The sequence below is a fragment of the Crocodylus siamensis genome, chromosome 2 (genome assembly GCF_052110815.1).
Source record: "Crocodylus siamensis isolate JL-2025a chromosome 2, ASM5211081v1, whole genome shotgun sequence".
NCBI classification, from domain to species: Eukaryota; Metazoa; Chordata; order Crocodylia; family Crocodylidae; genus Crocodylus; species Crocodylus siamensis.
The window spans coordinates 23,549,905-23,569,028 of record NC_143396.1 but is presented as its reverse complement, the minus strand read 5'-3'; the positions used below and the strand labels follow the sequence as shown (position 1 = coordinate 23,569,028).

Sequence of the window (19,124 nt, the reverse complement as noted above, 5' to 3'; positions counted from 1 at the left end):
GAGTGATTATATATTTTTTTTTAATCTGGAATTTCCTGAAGGTTACACGCAACTCACAAAAACCGTTGACATATGTCTTGTGCGTTTCTCACAATACCATGAACTGAGAGGCTTTTTCGTTTAGTGCACTGAATTCCTAAAGGTTGAACTGAGTGAAAGATGCTTGACATTATCTTTTTTGTGTTTTCAGAGAATAGCTGCTCTAAAACAAGCCTTGAATGCACACAACATCAGTTTCTTCCTGAGAGGGGGATATTGGGTCTTAGTGACTTTAGATGACTCCGATTCAGGTAAAAAATTAACAGACAAAACACCAAAACAATTCAGTCTGTAGATAGTTGTTAGATTTCTATAGAGCTAAGTAGAAACTCTCCTGAGAAATAATAGCTTTTTCCTGGTATACACTAATGTAAATGATACTATCCATTATGTTTTCATTGTTTTATTCTTTTTGATACCCTGTGAGAAGATTGAAAGTATTTTCCCTTATTGCTTTCATTCTTTTCATTATACGCCAGATTTTGACAGATAATCAAAAATTGGCCAACTGCATATGGTTATGCACAGTTTGGACTCTCAGATATTTGAGTTCCTGGCTGCATTTAAGTCTACAAAAACAGAGATCTAATTAGGAACAGACTGAAAAGTATCTTGCAATTGTGTGTGGATTTGATTTCAGAACACAAGGCTAAAAGGAGCCTCCTGGGCCATCAAATCCAGTCCCCACTGTTTGTAGGAAATTTTTTAACCAATCTCAAAATCCCCACTTCAGATCCTAACACGCAAGTACAAGGCACAATCAAATCACATGAACACAAATCACATGCCCATAGGTAAGCACAGAAGTGACAATAGCACTGCCAATGCACTGCCACTGCCACCCTAATGACAGGGAAGTAGTGCCCTGTCTAATGCTACAGAGGAAGACAACCATCTCCTGTGGTCTGTGCCAGTCTGGTCTAGGGAAAAAGTTTTTTTTTTCTCTAAGCACTTTTTTTTCTAAAAACCAGCAGAAGCCCTGTAACATGGGATTACCAGACACCTACCACGCTCCAAAATGGAGCCTGCAAATATACAGCTCCACGTAATGCATATACATGGACCGCTTATCCAGAACGCGGTGATAAGGTTCTGTTGTATCATCCCTTCCATAAATGTATTCAGTTCAGTCTTACAGGAATTCAGGTTCTTTCCCCCACTACTTGACTCAGAAGACTATTCCCAAACTTTGTTTCTTTGATAATTAGAAATCTTCTGATTTCTAGTTCAAATTTATCTAAAGCTGGTTTGTAGGCATTTGACCTTGGTTTTCAATGTAGAAAGCTCTTTTCCCTCCCAACTTGTAAAAATTGTACTTGTAAAGTTTCACCATATACTGTCTCAATCTCATTCACTAAACTAAACAAGACAAACTAATTAAAACTTCCTTCAGAGGAAAAGGTCTCTGTTCCCTTAGCTATCTTTGAGCCAGTTTCAGTTTCAGTCCATCTATTTTTAATGTTAGGCAGGAGGCAAGGTAGTGGCGTGCCTCGCAGACTAACTGAATCAGAGATGTGTAAGCATTCATGGAAAGTGAACTGTGGCTCTTGAAAGCCTATACATTTCTGATTCAGTTAGTCTATAAGGTACACCACTACGTTGCCTTCTGCCTGACTTCAGACTAACATGGTTAACTGTCTCTCTCTCCTTTTTTTTTTTTGGTGACCAGAATTGCACATGGTATTCTAACTGTCGTCTTGCCAATGCCTGGTACAATAATACTAGTACCTACTAGAAGGAAATATCCATTCAATGTACACATTTTAAATATGAAGGGCAGCTCCAACTCAAGCTGTTTCTTACCATGTCAAAGCAACTTTGTTTTTGCATGAATATCATTTTCCATGATGTCTATTTGGCTTGTTACTCAATGATACCAAGCCGGCAGACAGAGCATGGTGCATTGTGCCATGTTAACACTTCCATAAATAGTGATTTAAATTATATATTGCCAAATTAAATCTCAGAGAAGAAACAATACTTATGCTCTCCATATCCTGACCTCTGTCACTGTAATATCTAATCTGAAAGTTGTTATAGAAATCATTTGCTTCAAAAGCTAATGTTTCATGCTGGCAAAAGCAGGGTATTAGAACTGAGAAGTCCCAGGTTCCATTCCAGTCACTGCCCTGTGTGATATTAAGAAAACAATTAATCTTTTTGTGCATCAGGTTCCCCATCTTTAAAATGTACATGTAGTATTTATATATCATATAAAAATGGCAATATGAATGTTGATTGAATAATGCCTACAGTACCTTTCTGAGGTTCTTGAAAAATCATCACTCAGAATAATATTGTTATTTCATTGCAATGCATTTCCTGTGCTTCCATGGATCTGCCAACTAGCTGATATATGTTGCTGCTTCTTTGAAGAACCTACATTTGGAATGAAGAGAAGAGGCTATAAAAGAAAAATCTAGTGATTTTTGACTTAAGAGATTCAATAGGGAAGCAAATTCAGGGTGGTAATTAGTTGCAAACCAGATTTACTAAGCTTTTCCACTATGTATTTCTCATTTCAGATTCTCAGAGGATTGGAGGAGGTGGTGGATACTGGGCTATCGTAGTTCTCTTTGTTATCTGTCTCGTTGTAGTTGGTGCTTTCATCCTGTACAAATTTAAAAGGCAAGTACACCCGGCTTTAGAATACATACATTTTAAGAACTAGATATGTCAACATTTCAACCAAACTACATCTAATTGCTTGAAAAGGCAACCTTTTTGAGGCCATGTCCTGACAAAGTCTCCAAGGTTCAAAGCCCATGGTTTTCTGGGCTTTTTAGACATCAAGGTTAAATATTGATGTTTGGCTCCTGGTGCTGTGTTTGAAGATAAATAGGAATAGTTTGCCTCAGTACAACCACCAAGGAAGATCATTATGCTAAAATATGTTTCTAATTATAAACTCCTAAACCTGATGAGTTACCTGGGCAATTAATTGATCCACAGTTCAATTTATTACAAATCATAAAAGCGAGTGTCTCTTTACACCTTAGGTTTTGATTATTGAAAATGTGCAGCTCAGATTAAGAATGCCCAGATATGATGGAAATAGATAGAAATAGAGTTTACCCTGTAGTACACTGGTGAAGAAATAAAAGAGCTATGGAAATGATCTTTACGTAAGCAGTGCCTTTCTAATGGACAAGCGATACCACATAAGCGTCAAGCAAATATTTTTGCCTTTACCAGATTTAAGAAAGTATTGATTTGTATTTGATGACTGAGATATATTTAGGAATTTTTGCTGCTTAGGTATTATTTTATTTTAGTTTTGGTTCAGCATAGAGAAGTGTTTAGGTTTGAACAGCCAGCCAATGATGAAACATTCTCATTGGACAAAACCCTACTATTGTTACACATTAATTGAGTGACTTCTCATTTCATAATTGATTTTTTTTTTTTAAATGAAAATAAAAATAATTTTACAGGCTAGGGTGCCATGCTGTGCTTTTGTAACAGCAAAAATACAGCAGTTAGAAGAGAGTACATATCAGCAAAGATATCTTTTTCACCGGTGCTTGCTTTGGTACATCCACGGGAGAATCTTGAATCTCTTGGTGACTGATTGTTCTTATGGGTGAAACATTGAATTGTGTATCAGACTTTACGTACAACTGAAATAAAAGCACAAAACTCCATCTACATATTTTGAGTGTCTGCAACCACAAAAAGCACCGTAAAATGGTTGGTGTGATACAATTATATTATTTTCAACAACAGCGCATTGAAGTGTCTCTGTTTATATTTTAGGATCATAAAACTTTATTGTGTTATCTATTATGAGGGCCTTTTTATTAACTCCTAGGTTTGAGGCAATTAAACAACAGACACAGCTAACAAGTGGTACAAGTAGTATAAAATATTTAAGAAAGAAAGAAAGAAAAGTAATTCTTATCTTGAATCCTTCCTAAACTGTTCTCCTGGCCTATTATTTCCTGAATAGTATAGTTATTGCCAATAAGAATTATAGCAGTATTTGTGAACTGCAATATAGTGTAACTTCCCTAATGCTTTTCTAATTTTCCTGTGGAAATCACTTTCCTTTAAATTTTCATTTGTGTTTGATTTAGTTAGGGGTTCAAATTAAGAAAAATGGGTGTCACAAGCAGGTGTTTCTCAGTAGGCTAATAACTGCTGTCAACGCTGGAGAATTACTGTGCAACAGGGTCCACTTTTACTGCTTGAGAAGTCTGATTTTCAGGATATTGACAGAATTATTTTTTAAATACTTTTAAAGGTATCTAATAAGTTTTTCAGGTGCACCCATTTTTGAGGGCTCAACTTCAAGTGGCCTAAAGACCCTTATTTTCAGAAAATACAGACCATGAAACTATGTGAAAAATCAGGGTCTCTTTAATGCATCTCTCATGGAATTTCTAAAATCCCTAACCACTTCTAAAAATCTTGTGTTACTGATATTTGGGGCCATATTTTCACCCCTTTAGTCTCCTGGGTGAGCTCTTACTCATGCGTGATGCCTCATTGAATTATGAGTTACTACTCACAAATGGGGCAAATAATTCACAAATTGGCCCTTATTGTTTGGGAAATGTAAAATATATTCCCTGTTATGAATCCCTGAGTTTTAATGCCCAAGTAGGGGTAGGACAAACATTGTGGATCTCTCGCTCAAAAAAGCGGTCCAATTACTAGTCTGTAGGCTATTCACAGCTTTGTTTCCCCTCTGTTGTGAAGCTTTTCCACTTTGTATAAAATAAATGTTCTTGGAGGAGAGACCATGATCTGTCAGATGAATGCCATAACCAGAGGAGTACAGGGAGGTAGTTAGCTGTGTTTGTCTGAACTTTGGTGGCACCTGGTAGACTAATTTGTTGAGAGAAATATGAGCTTTCATAGGCTACAACCTTCTTCATCAGATGCTATGAATGGACAAGCAGAAGAGTACAGTCATTCTTTCTTACTCATTGCTGGCCCAATGAATAGTTGATAATTCATAGAAAGTTTGAAAGATGACAGGATTAATTTATGAGAAAATTTAAAGAGGGTGGTCAATGCAGATTAGATAAAATGTAGCTAAGGCTGAAAATGACACTTCACATACTCAGAAGTTATAAATACACATAAGAGAGGAAGACGTACATGGAGTAGTGCAGAGAAGGAATGGGTATGAATTAGGGGATGACATATGTTTAGAAAAAAAAAGAAAAAGAAATTTTGGGTTCACTGTTAAAACTTCCAGGAAGTGGTCTCCTTTAGGCTCCTAAGAAAATGGAGGAAGTCCTGTTTCTATGGCATTGGATGGTAAAGTGGCAAAACATAGATGCATCCATGGGTCAGTTTCAGTAGCAAAAAGAGTAGTCTTGAGTTAATGAATTCTGAATTTTTGAAATCTAATGACCATCTAAGGTAAAGTGGTAGGCAACCTCCAGCCTGTTCACTTCTAAACTCAGGGCAATTCTGATGACAACTTGTAAGGTCAGATTGTCATGTGCTCTCAAAACACAACTGAGGAGGAGGTTGTGGGCCTTGCAGGCAGCCACCTACAGAATTTTGAAAGTGCTCAGATCACCTAGAAGCCCTCATTGTAGCCAGGTTTTAAAAATGTGATGACTTATTTGGGCACCTATGTGGCAGCTGAGTAGTTTTACAAATTGAATACAATGCTTTCTGAGTGTTTGACCTAATCTAAATGCAATCATTGTATCCATTTCCAAATTGTATCCCATCAGAAGATCAGTTCATATCACAACCGCCACATACTTCTTGTCAGTCAAAAAGGGAAAGCCAAGAATGGGCACATCTACGTGTGCATATTAATGTCAGTTACATGTGCGCCTGGGAATGCAGCACATTGAGCAGGTCGGAGCAGCCCCGGCTGGCAGGGGGCTCCAGAAGTCAGCCTGCCAGCTTGGGGCTGCTCCAGCCTGGCTTGGCGTGCTGCAGAGGGACTGGCTGGGGCATAAGTTTCAGTGCAGGGCTAGTTGGCAGGCAGCCCTCACACAAAGCACCCTTGTGCCCCAGCCAGCCAGGGCAGTGTCTACACATGTACTGCTGCAGAATATTTTACTCTGCAGCATGATAGTACCTGTATTTACAAGTAATATTATGCCACACAGTACATTCGTTTACTTTAGCCTAATGGGGGTGCATGTGTAGAGACCACATGTAGATACCTGACATCTGTTGCACATCTAATTAGTTTATTGCACACTAAACTTCTCATGTAGACATGACCAATGAGTGAGTAGGGCACTGGGTCTGATTTTATCACCCCTTTTCTCTGCCAGGCAAACAATCAGAGGAGCATGAAAGAATCTGCTGTTTGTTCAAGTATTGTTTGCTGTCATCAGCTTCCAGGGTTTACAGTTCATCCCCTTTTGTAAGAAGTTTATTCACACAAAACATTAGAGAAGAATAATCCTAAGTAAGACCTCTTTTACTAGGCAGCATGTGAAATACCTCATATTCTAGAAAGGAGGAGAACATTAGTTTAGTGGGAAGGTAAGGAGAATGCCAGTGAGCCAGTGGAGTAGCAAACAGTGATGTGGTATCATTGCTCCTGCTGAAAAAATGCACATTAAGAAGGGAAGATTAAAATGCTACCATTTACCATGGTTCTAATTAGGATGAAAATCATTGTGTTAAGCTGAATAATGAGGCACAGCATTCATTTTTCACATACAGTACAATATGCTTTGGCTGTCATGTCTATCCAGCTAGTGATTAGGTTGCTTGATTGGGTTACATTGTTCAGGATACATCATAAAAGCAATTATTCAAAAATGGACTAGGAAGACTCACTTATCTGCTACTCTTGTTGAAAATAAAACTGCAAACATTTAGAATCATAAAATCAATGAGTCGGAAGGGACCTAGACAGATCATCTAGTCCGACCCCCTGCCATGGGCAGGAAGGCGCACTGGGGGTGGCAGGGGTCATAAGACCCCAGCCAGGTGCCTATCCAGTCTCCTCTTGAAGATGTCCAGGGAAGGTGAGAGCACCACATCTCTGGGAAGCCTATTCCAGGCTCTGGCCACCCTTACAGTGAAGTAGTTCTTCCTAATATCTAACCTAAACCTATCCTCCCTCAGCTTGTGGCCATTGTTCCTGGTGACTCCAAGGGGGGCCCTGGTGAACAGACTTTCCCCGAGTCCCTGCTGCTGGCCCCTGATAAGGTTGTAGGCAGCCACAAGATCCCCCCTCAGTCTCCTCTTGCGGAGACTGAAGAGATTCAGGTCCCTCAGCCTCTTCTCATAGGGCTGGCCATGGAGGCCCTCAACCATACGAGTGGCCTCCTCTGGACCCTCTTCCAAAATGCCTCTATTTTATCTAACTATGTGTTGAGTTGATCAAATGCTCCCTAGAACATTATTCCAAATGCAGTACTTTCTGTGTTGAATTCATGTACTGGATTTCAATACGATCCGTTCCTCAGTACAAGGAGGTGATTGTGTTATTCAGCATGTACACATTCAATAAAATAATATGTGAATTAAAAGAGAGAGAGAGAGAGAGATACTCAGTTACTATAAATACAGTGGCAGGGAACAGAAAGCAGAACAGGTAGGGGAAAGGGTTTGAGTGGCACTTGGAGGGGGCAGGGCTAATTAGTGCCTCTGCCAAAAAGGTTGCCCCCCCCCACTTCCTCCTTTCTAACCCATGTTTTTAAGGTCATACTGGAAGAGGGTCTTTGAATGAAAAACAAAATATTCCTAAGCCACAGATTTCTTAGACTAGTGGATGTCTCAAAATAAGTTTTCTAAAGCGGTTAGTGAAAAATTAGGATATTAAAAAAGAAGACATTTCTCACTTGAGTCTCCGAACACAGTAAGTTCAATGGCAGGGAAGAGGAGCATACAATCTCCAATAAGATTTAATTCTTCTGAATGGTAAAGCAGACAATCCACCAAACCAAGAATCTATGAAAACACAGTGGTTAGGGAAAGATATGAATCACTTGTGAAATATTTACCAGCACAACCTAATTCAGCCTATGAGCCTGACTCAGATTCATGAGTATACATCTTTTACACGTTCACACGTGCTTTCAATGAAGAAACAGAATTCCCAACAAATGAGTCTATACAACAGAGTATCTGTAGCACTCAGTCCTAGGCATTTATCACATGAACTAAACATTAGAAGTGGCTGGGATTCATGAGAGTATAACCCCCCACTCAGGACAGAGATCAATAAGCACGGGCAGCCTAAAGACATTAAAAGTTCTGGTGGTCACAGTGCTTTACAGCCTCTTTAGCTAACGCATTGGGCTCAGGGGCTACTTTTAAGAAGTATTTTCCACAGCAAAGTTATAACGTTTTTAAAAGGAAAGCGCAAGCATTTCATTTCATTAGTAAAGGAATGATGTTTTAATAAAGCTTTTCCAAAATTTTGATTATTGTGGGATGGAAGGCGAGACAAATCCTGCTGAGGTTCCAAAGCAGGAGGCAGTTCAGAGAATAAGAATATTACAGAGGCAAAAAAAAAAGTTTCTTTTTCATACTTTACGTATCTGACAATCTGGTGCTTCAAGCTAGCAATATGCTGCCAGCTTCATTAGCACACCACAATAGTTTTATCATCCAGGTTAAACATAATAGCCACCGCACATCACTTGAATATCATAAGCAATTGGAAAGTTGTGGGAGTGAGATCCTTCGTTTAGAAAGGGCTGAGAATCTGTATATTGTCTCTAAAAACTCTACCATCCTTCTTGCATTGAATTCAGTCCCCCCAAAAAGTCTCCCCTCTCTTTTTGATATTTATGGTTATGTTTGTTATGATTATCCTGTTAGCCATCAGGACAAGATTCCTTCATCTGTTTAGCAACCCTTTTAGCTGGCTTCCACAGTGCATGGGACACTGTGGGGTAAAAAAATGCTGAGATGAATAGCTCTATATCTGCTATGTGAACTCAAGGGAAGAAAAATTATATTTTAGCCACATCAAAGCTGCCATGTATGTATCATATTACTAACATGGAGCTGAGATCATCTAACATTCCTTAGTACAACAATAAGGATATAAGATTCATCATAGAATCACAGATAATAGGAACCAAAGGGACCTTAAGAAGTCATCTAGTCCATACCGCAAGCAAGGGGTGTGAACCAGCTATACATAAACCTGACCTGCTATTTAAAACTTTCATCAATAGAATTTCCCACTCTACCTCAGTAATCTATTCCAGTGCCTAACTCTAGTTGCAGTTAGACATCTAATTATTTCAATCTAAATCACCCTTGTTGCAACTTAGAACCCTTTACTTTTTGTCCAAACTCTAGTAGACAAAGAGAATGGTTAATAACTTTCCACTCTGTATAGCAGAGTTGTGCTGCTACCCAGCACATCCACAAGTGACTGATAGTGGAATGACCTTCAGGGAAGGTTAGCTGTGAAATAAGCAGGGGTAACACTGATGAATAAGCAGTCACAGACCAAGCAGCAGAAGCACCACCAGGATGTAAAGAAGGAAGCAGATGGCAATGCTTTCCCTCCTGAAAAGCCACATTGATCCTTTGACAGTGCTATGATATGACAAGTACAAGTTGCCACTATAATAAGCTTGCCCAGCCCCCAGCCGTGGGTCTACAGGTCCTCGATGGCAGAGCAGGCAGAAGATGTTAGAATTCCAATAGCTGCGAAGGCAGATGAAAGCTGCAGCAGAAAAAGACCCCCAGTTTTCTTGGTCTCCTTGCCACTGGATCAAGGTCCCATTCTATCAAGAGCTGCGTGGAAGCTCATGTGCAGCAACTTCTCCATGATGAAAGGAGTAATGGACAGACATCTTCCATGAATCATGCAAGACAATCATCCTTGACTGTGAGGGATTGCTGAAGAAGATGACTGCAGTAACCTTCTACATATTTGAAGGCTGCTATCATGTCTTCCTCAGTCTTTTATTTTCTAGGCCAAGCAACCCAAATTTTTTCAGTATTTCCTCAAAGGTCATGTTTTCTAGACTGCTGATCATTTTGGTTGCTCTCCTCTGGAGACTTTCCAGTCTCCAATTTGTCCACATCTTTCTTGAAGTGTGTTGCATAAAAGTTGGTATAAGAGCTGAACTGAGGTCTTACCAGCATTGAGATGTTTGAAATAACTTTTCCACTCATCAAAGATACAGTGTTTATCTTATACATATATAACAGCTTATATATCCAGTATGATGTTAGCGTTTTTTTTTTACTGTATGACATTGTTAATCTATTTGTTTTGTGGATGGGAGGCAAACAGTGGATATGATATGCCTTGACTTTGGCCTGGCTTTGATACTGCCTCTCACAGCATCCTCATTAACAAGGAAATACAGACTAATTGAAAGCACTTGGAGGTGGATCCATAACTTCTTTGATCATCATGCTCAACGAGTAGTCATCAATGGCTTAATGTCTTAGGGCACCTATAGATGTGACGGACCTCTGCTCTGACACATGTTAATCTCCACGTCAGAGTAGACTTGATTAATCGAATCTGCTGGAGTGTGCAAATAAGCATGCTCCAGTACCCTCTGTATCATGTGTATTCAGCATCTCTGTGTTTCAAAATGGTGGCGGGGGTCACTTTAACTAAAGCTCCCTGAACAAGCTTTAGTTAAAGCAGTCCCACCGCCATTTTGAGGTGACACTGAAGGCACTTTAATTAGAGCGGCCCTCAGAGTACCAGCACCACCCCGGAGCATGTGTATAGACACACTTACTGGGGGGAGGTATCAAGTGGAGTTCCCCAAGGGTCTATCCTGGATCCTGTATTATTTAATATCTTTATTAATGATCCCTAAGACATCCGTAAGAACTAATTAGACATCCATAAGAACTACTTCACAGTCAGGGCGGCTAGGATCTGGAACCAACTTCTAAGGGAAGTGGTGCTGGCTCCTACCCTGGGGGTCTTTAAGAGGAGGCTTGATGCCTACCTAGCTGGGATCATTTGAGCCCATTTTTTTCTCCTGCCCTGGCAGGGGGTCGGACTTGAAGATCTATAAGGTCCCTTCCGACCCGACTTCTGTGATTTAGACCAGGGGTTCTAAAAGATTTTATGTTGTGGCCCGGCCAACTACAACCCAGAAGTGTCCGTGGCCTGGCAAACCGCAGTCCAGCAGTTGCGGTCGATCGTGGCCGGAATGTCTGCCGGCAGACAGGTAAGGATACCTCCACCCCTCGGGCAGGGGGGTGGGCCAAACCCTCCACTGCCGTGTACCCTGCACAAGGAGCCAGGGCCTCTCTGCCCAGCTCTGGGGGTGCCGTGGTTTGCCAGTCTGCAGTCAATTCTGGTCCAGCAGCTGACTCACCACGGCCCAGGGATTGAGAACCCCTGATTTAGACAGTGGGTTTAAGTGTGCATTTAGCAAAATGTTGGATGACAAGAAGTTGTGTGGAGTTGCAGATACTCTAGATGGATCCAGAATACTGGATAGACTGGAGAAAATGTCTGCAATCTATCAGATGAGATTAAATAAGGACAAATGCAAAGTCCTTTACTTGGGATGGCATAATTGCCTGCACAAATACAGGGTGGGAAATGAGTGGCTAAGCTACAGTACTATAGAGAAGGACCTGGAGATTACCATAGACTGTAAGATGAATATGAGCCAAGAGTGCACTCTTGTTGCAAAAAAACCCAAGAATGTACTGAATTGTATTAACAGGAGTGTCCATTGCAAATCAAGGAAAGTGATTCTTCTGCTCTGTTCAGCAGCAATGAGGACACACCTGGTGTGCCACGTTCAGTTTTCAACCTTCACGTTTCAAGGAGTATGTGGACAGTTTAGAAAGTGTCCAGTGCAGAGCGGCAAAAATGTTTAGGGGTCTAGGAGGCAAGACTTCTGAGGAAACTAACTTTATTTAGTCTGGAGAAAACAAGACTGAGGGGGATTTGATAACAATCTTCAAATACCTGGAGAGCAGTTATGGCAAGGATGAAGATGGGGTTCTGTGTCTGTAGTGGACAGAACTAAGAGTAATGGCCTCAAGCTGCAGCAAGGGAATTTTAGGTTGGAGATTGGAGGAACTTGCTGTTCAAGTATAGGAACAGGCTACCTAGAAAAATTATAGCATCTCTATTCCTGGAAATTTTCAAGAGCAAGTTGGACAGACACTTACTTGGGATGGTTTATTCAGGGACGATCCTCCTTGAGTAGGGACTGGACTAAATGGGCATTTTTACACATGCAAGTGCTGCAGTGCCCGGTGCTTTGAAAAGCCCCCGGCGCTGCAATACATACGGTTGTGTAAGTGGTGAAATGCACATCAGCACTGAGAAAACGGAGGCAGTGCGCTTTTGAACTAAAATGTATAGAAGGTGATTTAGTTCAAAAGTGCACCACCACCATTTTCAGCACGCTGATGCACATTTTGCCACTTGTACCACTGCATGTGATGGAGTTCAGTGTACATCAGCTTGCGTGTGGGGCAAACTTGATTATTCAAGTCTGCTCTGAGGTGGCAGATCTCCAGTGCATCGTGGGATTAAAAAGCATGTGTATAAATGCCCAATGATATCACGTGGTTCCTTCTAGCCCTACTCTTCTATGATCCTATTAGAAGATCTACAGAAGAGTTCCTGTCTATACGGTAGTTCCCCATTTTTTGCTCTGCAATTGATTAGTCTTTACTAAGTTGTTGCACTTTTTATTTATCCTTGCTGAATTTTTTCCTCTTTGAAAATATTTCCCAATTTTTCAAGGTCACTTTGGATTATAATCCTATCCTCTGAAGTGTCTAGATTTAGTCAGTGTCTGTACCTCATTTGATTCAGCCTGCCAGTCTGTTAGTAAGCCATTGTAGCTAAGCTCTGCGTACAATTTTCCACCCAGTTGTATTACCAATTTACAATTGCTTACTCTAGCCTATATTTGCCCAGTCTGCTTAAAAGAATGCATTGTTTTCTGTACCCATCTCCAGTCATCCTCTGCTTGGGTATCATTGTATACCATTATTGGTATATGCATCCTCTCCTGGATGGTTCTTAGTCCCTGGAGAGATATGTTATCTTTCTGCATCATTGACTCTCCATCTCATTTTCTATCTCAAAAGAAAACCTATCTTTTTCTCCTCTTGCCTGGATTACTTTTATGTTCTGTGAGAATATCGTTCTAGTCCCAGCCATTTTACTTGTGAAAACAGCCACTAATTTAATGATCCATAATATTTTCTAAAAAATTCCTCTCAAATCAAAATAATAGCATGTATTTTCAACATGAAAGAGGCAAGTAAATTATGAGGACTAAAATAAAAAGAAATTATTTATTTAAGCACTAATGCAAACATAATAAAGTCCAAACTATGGCAAACTCTTCTGTTCAATGTATTATTATTGTTGTTATTTTTATTTAAGTGCCAAAAATACATCATAATATTCCATATTCTTTATTTTAAATACTACATAGACTTCGAAGCTAGCCTCTGGAAAATGAAGAAAACTGTATAGAAGCCAATAATTACGGGCTTCAGAAAGCATAGTGAATATTTAGATCATATAGCTCTCATTTCCGCAACTGTTTCATTCTGCTAAGTGTTTTAAAATGTAAACACTATATACTATAGAATGATTAAAGATGCAACATAGGAAAAACAGAGCCCCAGTGCAGGACCAGGATATCAGTCTGAAACAGCATTTTAATTCATTCATGAACAATATAGGATTACATTTCTCTCTTTTTTTGTAGTTCTCAGAGTAGACATGTGAATTTCCATATCTTGTGCTTAAAATAAAACAGCTAAAGATATTCAAAATTAATTGCTCAGTACAGCTATTTGTTTCCAGCAGGGAATCCAAAGACTGTACATTTTTAGGATCAAGAGTAAATGGTAAAAAGAACACCATCTTGTTTAAACATTTTCTGTTTTCAGATCAATGTGATTTCAATTTGAATATTGTTAATACAAAACAGAAGGGCTCAAATGCCACATTTTTATGCTTATTTTTGTTTTTTGCCTAGACCCGTGCACTAAATGGTTATATTGTCCCCAACACTGAAAACAGGAAAACAACCTTGTGTTAATACTTGTATACCAACATACTCATAAGCATTTTTTTAATGTTGATATATTGACCCATTGACTCTTTATTTGCAGAGATTATAAAAAGAAATGAAGGTCACTTGGAGGAAGCATAGTGGGCATGGGCATCTGTTAATTTGGTCTTGTGCCACTAAAACTCAAAGTTAGTGGACCTGTTGTCCTTTCTCACTCCTTACAGTCAACCAATAAGTGAGGTTCACTTGTTCTATGGTACAAAAAAACCAAACCCCTGTCAGTGATTTTTCTTTGTTTGACGTCTTTGAAGTTGCCTTCCATTATGTGTAAACACACTGGATCAAATTCATCCCACAGACAGGTCAAATTATAGGGAAAAATGTCTTTTGATCTTTTTCATTGTTTAACATTTTCTATTATTATATTTTTCAAAATTTTTGCTTATATTTCCCTTTGATAGTTTTCCTGTTACTGTACAATAGAAAGTGGGTAGTGATATTTTGAACAGAATCTGTCATTATAAATAACATTTGATCCAATAACTTTTAAACTCAAACCAAAATGATGCCAGCTGGAATAGAACATTTCTTTTGAAATGACATTTAAACACAGGTCATTTCAGAATGTCTAGGGCAGACAGAGCAATTCATGTATTTTTCCAGCTTTCACACGGCTGTCAGAGTACAGAGGTGAAGTTGACCATTTTTAGAGAACTACCTTAAAATTGATGTGCTGTTTTTTTCTACTCATCTTCACTACACAACTGAAGGAGCTCAGAAGCACGACAGTTCAGACCCACTTTTCCTTTTGACTTGTTCGTTGCATGATCTATGGTCAAATGCAAAACTGACAACCATGATCACCAGCTTATTACAGAGTGAGGAATGGAGCTCATGACCTCTACCCTCAAAATCAAAGGTGTCTGCTTGGTGAGAGACAGGGAGCATCCTTCCATTCCTCAAATCTGCTGTCAAATACAGATGCAATGAAGAACATTGCAATAGCTCGATGTTTAAAGCAGCACTCCAGTTCTTTCATGGAAGAAAATAAATGCATTTTCACGTACTTTGCTCATAAAACTCAGAGTTTTGTACTGAATAGTTATGCTGAAGCTTCCATAGTTTTGTTTTTAGGATCTGGAGTGCTGCTGTCACCGTCACAGCCAGGTGGAGCTGCTCCAGGTGCCTTGGGCTCATCCAGATAAGCCTAAAGCAGGCTGGAGAACTTTTGCTGCAGCCCTTCCCAGTCACCCCTTTTCCCCCATCCCCCTTCCTGGAAGCAGAGGTGTGCAAGGCAGCTCTGTCTGCTCTGTGAGTGCTTTTGTGTGCCATTGGCTTAGCCAGCTGTGCATGAGGCACTGGAGGGAGGCAGTTCCACCTGGACACCCTGGCAGCAGCACCCCTGAAAGGGCCTTGCCGCCCCGTTGAGTGGAACCCCAGTTAAAAATCATTGATGTAGAGACTTGGTGATGAAGTGCTTTGCTTTATGCTTTCCGAATAAAACGTTTTACTACTTTTAAATATTGTTTAGACATTCTGACTATCTCAGATGAGAAGCTGATGGCGATATTGTGGCACTTACTTACATTATGATGTCACATTGCTGTTATTCCCAGTGGAGGCTGTGATTCTGTATGACCTCTGAGCAGGTCACATGTCCTCCTTAGCTTTTAATTGGTATGATCTCAGGGACGCTGTAGTGCAACGTTTCCCATCCAGTGGACTGAAAAGTGATTTGTGGAAGGGGGAGTCTTTTGAGAGGCTTACAATTTTATTACAACCCAGAGCAAATGATATCTGATGCCCCCTCTTGTCACTCACCCTTAATCTTGAAGATCAAACATCCATTCAATCTTTAGAAGCACACATAGAGATAAATTCTATGATCTTATCATTGATATTGTTTAATGGACTTTTACTCTTTAATATTAAAGGTCATGAAAAATTTTACTTCAAATTAGGAGTCATTAACCTGAAAAGATCAAGAAATGCTGCAGTACTGTAAGACATGGCTAAGTGATACTTTGTGAACCTACTATTATTTGTTATTTAATCTTAGTGGATTTTCCCATAGGGGCCTGAAGTTAATTGTACACTATTTCACTGGTAATTAAATTCCATCAATGGATCTCTTTATCCCCCCTACACTGTTTAGGAAACTGCCAGGCAGAAATGTCTATGCTCAAATGCACAATGAAAAAGAACAGGAGATGACCAGCCCTGTTAATCACAGTGAGGACACTCAGAACATCATCCAGGGTGAGGAGTTTATTGATGATGATATGGACTCTCAAACACTAGGTAACGCAAGAGGTAACTTCACCTTCACTTTATTAACTTGTATTTTGTCTTCCTGGGCAGTAATTTTTACAAGTTTATTTGTACTTACAGCTTTTTGGATTTTCTGCTTCAGGAAAAAGCAAATTGTAAACTCCTACCAGGGGATCTTCTAATTTTATCTTCTCTCTTTTTGTTTGGTTTGAAATTCCGCCAAGGCTATTGATTGTTATGACACATCATTTAGACCACACACTGCATTACATAAAATAGTATAATTAGTGTCATGCAATATGCAAACAACATAAGGAGGATAATACATTAAGCAGCATAGCTCAACTTTAGTAGCACTTAAACAATCTCATTGAGGCCTTGAATACTGAATATAATGAATTTCACGTGAAGTAAAATGATGTGCAGAATGAATATTTCCTTAATGAAGACTATACCTGGCTTCAGTAGTATGTCTGTTATATTATTTGAAGCGGAAGAGAATTTTCTCTCTCCTACACATATCAAATTAATTTCTAAGTTGGAAAACTCCATGAAATTTTCCCATTTTCAGTCCTGAGCTGCCAACATCCATTGGGCAGAGGCTGCAATCTCCATGTAGAAATCTTTCTATGAAAGTAAAGTAAATGATTCAAGATCTGATGAAAGTGCTCATCCTGGCAGCCCATGATTATAATTATTGTCTAAGTATTTCATTTCCTATAAAATACTCCAACAGTACTGAGAATTTAGAATTCCCTAAAAAATGTAACATGCAGTAACACCATTCAGGTGTATTTCTGCCAATCCTGTGATAATGGAACATATTCCAAGACTTCTAACACTGTGAAGGGGCCAACTATGTAGACAGAAGGTTTCATAAATCCACCATGAGGAAGATGGGACACACTTTTTGGCAGGCTTTCTTTGTCTACCTTTTGTTGTTTCTTTAACCTGTTTGTCTTTATCTTTTAGTGTTGTTTTCTTCCTTCTTCTGTTAGCTGGACTGTATACTACTTCTTACTTCCTGGAGATATAGCTATTTAGAAAAAGGAAAAAGCTACATGCAAAATTCACCTGCAAAATAGTTATATACATTTTCGTACAAATGTTGACAATTTCTATGCACTAAAATCATTACTGATTTCTTTTGAAGCTTGCAAAGGCAACTTTGATTGTAACTGCAAAACTGCATGTTTGGATTAAAATACCTCCAGAGACCTTGGTCTCTAAAGTAGAGTCTGTCAAAAATGAGTAGGAGGCACAGAGGTCAGACCCAGTTTCATCAAGTGACTACATTTAGATGTTCCAAGGCCTACAATCTAGATGTCTCAGCCTAGAGGAATAATCTGATTTGACCACGTCTAGGTGTCTGAGTGCTCTACACAGAGATAGGGAAAGAATTCCCTCTAAAGGGCAATTCAGAAAATCCATAGGAGCCTATACAGCCAATAGGAAGCACCTCCATCAGCCTGAAGAGTTTAAACAATGGATTCAGATGGCACATTGTGCGTCTCAGTTTACTTCTGATCCAGAACACTTATTTCTGCTCACTGGAGATTTAGGCACTTTCCAGCATCAAACTGGATTACAACAAGTTTAGGCAGGAGGTAGGTGTCTAGATGGTCAAGCTGGCAGGTCACTTCTGAGCATGTGCAGAAGCCCAACTGTAGGTTCCTAAGGAATTTTGCAGTCCAAAATAGAGGCGCTACTTGAACTTAGGTGCCTACTGATTTTGTGGCTTCTGAATTATTCTTTGGCACCTAGATTTCACACCTAGATTTCCCTTTTAAGCACCTCCAAGACTGGAATCTGGCTCTCAAACACCTTGGCTTATATCAGGTGTTATTCAAACACAATCTTCTTCTCATAGTTATGGAAAAAAATACTCACTATTTATTCGTATATGATTGCTTGGGACAGGTCACTGGAATGAAGAAATTCTACCCTGATTTATAACACCTTCAAAATAGTCCTTCTTGTTCACTTTGAGGCTGTATGGGAGCTGATCTTGTACTCCTTACTCTGAGGAAACTTCTGTTGCAGTCAGTAGGGAATGCAGATTGAGTAAGGAATGTAAGATCAAGATTTTTTAACGATGCTGCCTGAAAGTAGGTTAGAAAATGGAGATCTAAATGTGATTTGTAGTTTGGCCAGGTTGTCAGCACCAGCAGATATTGTAGTGGAGCATGAAGAGTTCATTTGCTTAGGTCAACACCATCTATATTTATCAGCTACCATGCAGTTTTAAAACATAAGAGTATTTTTAAGACATAAACCTATACTTCTCCACACCAGACTTCTTTATCTCCACTATTTTTATAGCTTCAATAGTTCTCATCACTGCAAAGAAAACATCTCTATTTGTCTCAATATTGTTCTATTTTCTCTGGCTTGAGGTATGAGATGTGTTATAATCCCTACTGTAATATTAAATTCTCTTTCACAACATTACTTGCAGAAGGTCTTATGGAGAGTCCTACTTATTCTGATGGGGTTTTTTTTTTCCTCTTCCCACCGCTGCTAGGGTGATCACTCCATGCACAGCAGAATTTTACGAGCCTAGTTTTCTGTTTGTTCTCTCTCTTCTCATAACTTTTGAATTTTCACAGTACAGTATTTCCAGACTCACCCATCCACTTCTTTTGTTTTCTATATATTTTATGTTGCCTACTTTATCGCAACCCCCACCTTGGGACTCCTCAACACCATTACCTTGCAGTGACTCCTTCTGGGAGAGGTGGCAACTTGAACAGCTACAGAGTTCCCTTATTGCTGATGCCGGTCAGTGTCCAGTCCCAGGTCAGTGGCATGTTGAATGGAAGCCTCCGGTTCCATTCTCCTCCCTCACCTGCACCCCTCAAGGCAACTACCACC

The 19,124-nt window shown here is 39.5% G+C and overlaps 1 protein-coding gene across 6 annotated transcripts in view; it reads left to right on the top strand.

The window, feature by feature from the left end:
• Positions 1-19,124, top strand: part of SORCS2 (sortilin related VPS10 domain containing receptor 2) — a 983,379-nt gene that overhangs the window by 951,304 nt on the left and 12,951 nt on the right. The window contains exons 24-27 of one of the 6 annotated variants that reach the window (XM_090035536.1): positions 191-290; positions 2,565-2,667; positions 16,135-16,238; positions 18,970-19,049. In XM_090035536.1, the coding sequence (XP_089891662.1) occupies positions 191-290; positions 2,565-2,667; positions 16,135-16,238; positions 18,970-19,049 (387 nt within the window). Of the gene's footprint in view, positions 1-190; positions 291-2,564; positions 2,668-16,134; positions 16,293-18,969; positions 19,050-19,124 lie in introns of all 6 variants that reach the window. The other 5 variants (XM_090035532.1, XM_090035531.1, XM_090035537.1 and 2 more) reach the window with 5 other exon arrangements.